This window comes from Leptodactylus fuscus, chromosome 1 (assembly GCF_031893055.1).
Source record: "Leptodactylus fuscus isolate aLepFus1 chromosome 1, aLepFus1.hap2, whole genome shotgun sequence".
NCBI lineage: Eukaryota > Metazoa > Chordata > Amphibia > Anura > Leptodactylidae > Leptodactylus > Leptodactylus fuscus.
The window spans coordinates 52,489,721-52,497,460 of NC_134265.1; the positions used below are offsets into that span (position 1 = coordinate 52,489,721).

A 7,740-nucleotide genomic window follows, 5' to 3' on the forward strand; every position below is an offset into this window, starting at 1 on the left:
TTTTATATCATAAAAACATCAGATTTTGTCAAAAGACAAAGATTCTATTTTGCAATCAACTCTTGAATTTGGCTTCAAAAACTGCATGCAAAAGTCTAAATATGTAAATGTACCCTTAGGCCATGCTCAGTATGCAAATATAAACCCCTATAGGTCTATCTATCATACAGAGTCCTCACAATTCTGAGTCGAAGAGCTTCAATACTTCAAATCGCCGGGTCTTTAGAGTAGTCACTGACTAACAAAGCAAACAGGGTAAAGTCTAACCATATGTAATGGGGATAAACACCAGGAAATGAATAAAGAAGTTGTCACAGCTAACAAGAAACCAATATAGAGGCCCATTCCAGTAGACACAGCAGAGTCAAAATCCAGCCATAGCACTAGAAGTCCCCCAAAAGTAGATTACTGAATAGTCGGACAGACCAGGATCCAGAACTCAGGGAGTAGTGGGATATCCAGAAGAAAGGTCAAAATTACAACTGGGTCAGAATACAATAATATCTAATATGATGAAACTAATGAAAGTGTGAATGGTGCTTTACATTACTGTGCACACTTCCTTACTCCAATAAAACCCAAAACTTCAGGAAGGTAAATGATAAATGCTAAGAATCCATGATACATGCAATTGATGCATTAATTCTTAATAAGTGTAAACTGCCCATCGAGAGAGAGTTAGATGAGCAGATTCTCCTCTCTGCTGGATGTAACATTGTAGCACACAATGATAACAAAAAGTGTAAGGTCCAGAATAATGTACAGAGATGGAATTCATTGGGACAGAAGTTTGTTAGGCTTTAAAGATAACTCCTAAAAAAAAAAATCACCAATGGCTTCACTTTTTATTTTAACAGGTAATTTATCAGAAAGAAACAATTACAGCATTCCATACAATAACTCTCATACAGGTCAGTCAAGAGTTTATGAATTATATATCTATATGTACAGTACAATTTGTATTAACTTGCCTAGAACCTAAGTTAATAATAGGATTTATATAGCTATAGAAAGTAGATAGGATGAGCTCAACATAAATTCTGTTTTCATTTTAATATGTTTTCAAAATTTCATTCTGTTTCAGATTTTCCAAAAATTACTATTTACTCTTTTATTTTTGTAACTAAGGAAAAAAACATGACAGGTATGTAAAAAGCAACATTAACTTCCAATTTGTTCACATGATCAGTCTTTATTAGAGACAAGATTGTGGAATATTAAAAATTACTCTGATCACATCAATTTCCCCTTGTTATAAATACATTCATAATTCCTGCAACTAAGGACCATATAGCAGCATGGGGCATAATGGTGGCGCAGTGATTAGCACTGCAGGTTTGCAGTGCTGGAGTCCTGGGTTCGAATCCTGCCAAGGACATTTGCCTATAAGGTACATATTGAGAGCTTCATAGGCATTGTACAGAGACTCTATTTTCTGGCCCATGGATGACCCTGTTTGGTTTGGCAATCACTGTGCAGTTGTGTTGTGCAACAGGGTAGTTAATGGAACTAATTTCTGAGTTTAGCTTCCCAAAGGAAAGGTCCAAACCAGAATCTTAGCGCTAGATGAATGAACATCTATGTCCTCTGATACTGTATGCTGAGCTGTGTATCTAATTCTCTGATGTGTGATTGTGTGTGCTGAGTTGTGTATCTAGCACTCCGATGTGTGATGCTGTGCAGAGCTATGCATCTAATTCTCTGATGTGTGATACTGTGTGCTAAGCTTTATATCTAATACTCCTATGTGTGATTGTATGTGCTGAGCTGTGTATCTAATCCTCTAGTGTGTTGACCTATGTATCTAATCCTCTTATGTGTGATACTGTGCTGAGCTGTGTATCTAATCATTTGTTGTGTGATAGTGTGCTGAGCTGTTTAACTAATCCTCTGATACGTTTATCTCAGTTTGGATATCAGTGTTGGATATTAGTTATGGAAGCCTGGAGTAATGCTTTGTGCATGTGGAGTGATCGTGTGTATGGCAGTTGGAATATGAGTGAAAGACTTGCAGGTTTGTATTGCTAATGCAGGTCATTGCTTTGGGAATACTGTATCTCAGGATCGGAACATCCGAAAGAGTCGAGACCCAACCAAAAACTTTCCTGGACACCTGATGTACCTGTGTGCTAAATTTGGCAAAGATTGGTCCTGTTGTTTAGTGGCACATAAAGAACAGACAGACAGATAGAAAGACAGTCAGACAAAAACTCATTTTTATATCTCTCTATATTATAAAAATGAATTGCTGTCTGTCTGTCTATCTGTCTGTCTGTTCTTTGTGCATAACCAAACGACTGGACCGATCTTCACCAAATTTGGTACACAGATAATTCAGGTGTCTGGAAAGGTTTAAGATGAGGCCGTAACTCGCTCGGACATACTGTTCTGGAGCTACAGCTTTCCCAAAACCCTGACTCCCATTAACCAATACAAACCTGCAAGTCTTTCACTCATATTCCAACTGCCATAAACACGGTCACTCAGCACAATCCAACACTAATAACCAAACTGAGATACATGCATCAGAGGATTAGATACACAGGTCTGCACCCAGTATCACACTCCAGAAGATTAGATACGTGTGTCTGCCCACAGTTCCACATGCCAGAGGATTAGATACACAGGTCATCACCCAGTATCACACTCCAGAGGATTAGATACGCGTGTCTGCACACAGTTCAACACGCCAGAGGATTAGTTACGTACGTCTTCACACAGTACCACATGCCAGAGGATTAGATACGCACGTCTGCACACAATAGCACATGCTGAAGGATTAGATACACAAGTCAGCACACAGTATCACACACCAGAGCATTAGGTATGCGCGTCTGCACACAGTACCACACGCCAGAGAATTAGATATGCATGTTTTTACACAGTACCACACACCAGAGGATTATATATGCAAGTCTGCACACAATAGCACATGCCAGAGTATTGGATACGCGCCACTCGACACAATACCACACACCAGAGGATTAGATACACGCCATTGCACACAATACCACACGCCGGAGGATTGGATATGCGCCACTGCACACAATACCGCACGGGTAGGATTAGATACGCACCTCTGCGCACAGTACCACACACCACACGGTGTAGGATTAGATTTGCGCCACTGCACACAGTTACACACACCGGGGGATTAGATATGTGCGTCTGCACACAGTTACACATGCCGCAGAATTAGATATGCACATCTGCACAAAGTTCCACATGCCAGAGGATTAGATATACACACGTGCACACAATAATACATGCTGGAAGATTAAATACGTGCCACTGCACACAATACCACATGCCGGAAGATTAGATATGCACCACTACACAAAATACCACATGCCAGAGGATTAGATACGCACCTCTGCACACAGTACCATACGCCGTAGGTTTATATAAGTTCGTCTGCACACAGCACCACATGCCAGAGGAGTAGATACGTGCATCTGCACACAGTTCTGCACAGGGGAGGATTAGATACGCACCTCTGCACAGAGTACCACATGCCACAGGATTAAATACGCACCACTGCACACAATACCACACGCCTAAGGATTAGATATGCGCCACTACACAATACCACACAGGGGAGGATTCGATACGCACCTCTGCACACAGTACCACAAGCCAGAGGATTATATACGTGCTTCTGCACACAGTTCTACACACTAGAGGATTAGACACACGCCCCAGCACACAGTACCACATGCCGAAGGATTAGATACGTGCCACTACACACAATTCTGCACGGGGAAGGATTAGATATGCACCACTGCACACAGTACCACACGCCAGAGGATTAGATATGCACCACTGCACACATTACCACATGCCGGAGGATTAGATACGCACCACTGCACACAGTACCACATGCTGGAAGATTAGATACGTGCGTCTTTACACAATACCACACGCCGGAGGATTAGATACGCACCACTACACACAATACCACACACCAGACGATTAGATACGCACTACTGCACACAATACCACACGGGGAGGGTTAGATATACAAGTCAGCACACAGTACCACACGCCAGAGGATTAGATACGTGCGTCAACACACAGTACCACACACCGGAGGATTAGATATGCACGTCTGCACACAGCACCACATGCTGGAGGATTAGATACATGCGTCTGCACACAGTTATACATGCTGCAGGATTAGATACCCACATCTGCACACAGTTCCACAAGCTGGAGGATTAGATACACACCTCAGCACACAGTACTACACGCCAGAAGATTAGATACGTGACTCTCTACACAATACCACATGGCGGAGAATTAGATACGCGCCACTGCACACAATACTACATGAGGAGGATTAGATACGCGTCTCTGCACAAAGTACCACACGCCGGAGGATTAGATATGCGTCTCAGCACACAGTACCACAAGCTGGAGGATTAGATCCGCAGCTCTGCACAGAGTATCACACATTACAGTTTTACTCCAGGTTTCAACAGCAACCCAGCCATTTTTGACCACTGTTTTATGTTAACTTTAAAGGGGCAGGGCGCTGTGGATGACACTGTTAAACAAGGTCACAGTCACACAGCTTTACTCCAGGTATCCATATCAACCAATCGCAGGTTTTTCACTGATATCCAAATTGAGATACACATGATCACATGACGCTTATAGACACAAACACAAATGACATACAAAATACACCAGTGCAAAACTGGACAATTCTTATGGGGCCACTACACAAACAAAAAATGAAATATAATCAGGCGAAGCTGGGTCCTCTTGGTACTGTATATAAGAGATATAATACTTCAGTTATGCTGGGTTCACACCAGCGCCTGAACTCTGTTTTCAGGATTCCGTCTTCTGCATGCGGAAGACGGAAACCTGTCATGCCGAGTCCGGCTGTGAGCACTGATGAGCGTTTTATGCGCTCCGCGGCGAAACCTTTTTTTTTAAACTGGACACAGAGTACTGCATGTCCGACTCTGTGTCCGGTTTTAAAAAAACGGTTTCACAACGGAGCGCATAAAACGCTCACCGGCGGACACAGCTGGAGACTTTTCAAGCCCATTCAAATGAATGGGTAAGAAAGATGCCGGCAGGTTTCCGTCTCCTGCCTCTGTTTTGTGCAGGAAATGGAAACCTGCAGAACGAAGTACAGGCGCAGATGTGAACGAGCCCTTTGCTGACAAGAACCTGATAAGTGGTAAAAGAAGCATTTTCTTTGTTGAGCTACATGATAAAGTTTCTTATATTTGTTTGTACAGTGGTAAAAGGTATCAACTACTGAGGACTTCTCTCAAAAAATTTCTTTCATTTGTACAGTGGATTTATGAAAAGTTTATTGAAAAGTTAATCACGATTATTGAGTAATTACTTAATATATTTTTTTATAGTGATTGCAGTTTTATTATCCCGATACTCAGCTCCAAATCTGATGCATACTGTAATCATAGAGATAAATAAAAGAACCCTGTCCTGTTGACTACCACCATTAGGAGGCGCTTTCTACATACTGTTAATATATCTACACCTTTCGAGAACAATGAGATCTTTTTGTATCATAAAATTATTTACATATTTATTATAACTATTTCCCTTTTTTCAGGGTCTTTTAAGTCGCAGGAAGTTTCAAATCACACCGCAATCTACCTATCTAGTAAATGGTTGACGATGTTGGTACCATCGATCTACACTATGGTGGTCACTGTGGCTCTACCTCTAAATGTGATGGCAATTCTAATGTTTCTACTGAAGATAAAAAACAAGACGCCGGCAGTAGTCTATATGCTGAACTTGGCCATAGCTGATGTGCTTTTTGTTGCCATGCTGCCTTTCAACATTGTGTACAGATTCTCAGGGAACAACTGGCAAATCGGAGAAGGAATGTGCCGAATTGTGACTGCGGCATTTTACTGTAACATGTACTGCTCCATCCTGCTCATGACTAGTATGAGTGTGGACAGGTACATGGCCGTGGTGTTTCCAATACGCTCTCGTTCCTGGCGCACAAACAACCGGGCTTGGCTGGTGTGTGTCTTTATCTGGCTTGTATCGATAGCCAGTGCTGTCCCTCTTCTTCTTACCAAGCAAACTATTTATATTGCATCTCTGGACGTTACAACTTGCCATGATGTGCTGGAGCTAAAGGACCAACAGAACTTCTACATGTACTACTTCACCGCCATGTCTTCAATTTTTTTCTTCTTTCCATTAGTTATTACAATCTTCTGTTACATTGAAATTATCCGAACCTTGAGTAAAAGCACAAAGGACATCAGAAATTCTTCTAAGAAGACAAGAGCTATTCTATTAACTGCCATAGTCCTTACTGTGTTCATTATTTGCTTTGGTCCTACAAACATCTTCTTTCTAGTACATTATCTGCACTTCCTTGATGTGTATTCTGAGTCTCTGTACAATGCATATATTCTGTGCACTTGTATCAGCAGTACAAGTAGTTGTCTAGATCCTTTAATTTATTACTTTGTGTCATCAAGATGTCGGAAATACGTATATAGTTTATTATGCTGTAAGACACCCAATACACTGGAAACCAAGAAGACACCCAAACCATTGTGCAGTTTAATATTAGACTACAAGTTTTTGCTTTCTAGATTTTAATGATTGTATGGATTACAAGGTTTTGGTCCATGAACTTTAGACAATAAATATATGTTTGCTGGGGTCAGACTGCTTGTAATTATCATGAGTCATTTGTGCTTGGTGTAGCAGTTCATATGTGTAAACAATGCTTCTTTAATTTCCATGGGACTGCCAAAGATAGAGAGATAAAAAAAAACCTAGCACATAAGAGGGAAAAACTAAATATAGTTTTGGGACACATAGTATGTTCCCAAAGTAGGGCCCTACATCCAAAATCGTGTCTATACCACAAACTAATAGAGAAAAAAACCAAAGAAATAGGTATACAGACACTCAAAATAGTGAGGTCAAAAATAGACCAAAACTCGTAATAGGAATATACAAACTTTAATAGTATCACATTAAAAAGTTATACAAAATATATGATGTGAGTAACACACAGATAAATGTACAAAAAAAGAGCACAGCAAAGAGTCCAATACTGCCCAGGATAGTTATTAAATGTAGTTAAACGTGAGTGGTAAACAGAATATATATATACACCACATGAACCAGCAAGATAAGCTAAAACATAAGGCCAGATTATACAAATGCTACCAAAAGGAGGCCAAATTTATCGCACCCGTGCCGAAATGCGTGCGTCGGGTGCGAGCCGGCGGTTCCTCTTATTGCCCTCCTACTTCTACTTACGTGGTTTATATAATAGGTAAGCTGTACTTCCATTTATTAACATGATAGACCTGCTGTGTAACCTTTGCTGCCACTGATTAAGTCTTTTACAATCTACTTTGTGGCCATTTTTTCTTGTCTATAAGTACTCAATGCTTACATGTTGTTATATTATTTTACTTTTAGCTTAATTGCGTTTTTGCCTTACTGCACTTTGCACTATATATACTATAGGATAAATTTGGCCTCCTTTTGGTAGCATTTGTATAATCTGGCCTTATGTTTTAGCTTACCTTGCTGGTTCATGTGGTATATATATATTCTGTTTACCACTCACGTGTAACTACATGTAATAACTATCCTGGGCAGTATTGGACTCTTTGCTGTGCTCTTCTTTTTTGTACATTTATCTGTGTGTTACTCGCATCATCTATTTTGTATAACTTTTTAATGTGATACTATTAAAGTTTGTATATT

The 7,740-nt window shown here is 40.4% G+C and overlaps 1 protein-coding gene across 1 annotated transcript; it reads left to right on the forward strand.

The window, feature by feature from the left end:
* Positions 1-1,110: 1,110 nt before the first annotated feature.
* LOC142199998 (proteinase-activated receptor 1-like) lies at positions 1,111-6,612 on the forward strand. The gene is made up of 2 exons (XM_075270009.1): positions 1,111-1,144; positions 5,597-6,612. Exons 1-2 carry the CDS (start codon positions 1,138-1,140, stop codon positions 6,610-6,612), a joined length of 1,023 nt encoding a protein of 340 aa, XP_075126110.1. The 5' UTR covers positions 1,111-1,137.
* The last annotated feature ends 1,128 nt before the right edge of the window (positions 6,613-7,740 follow it).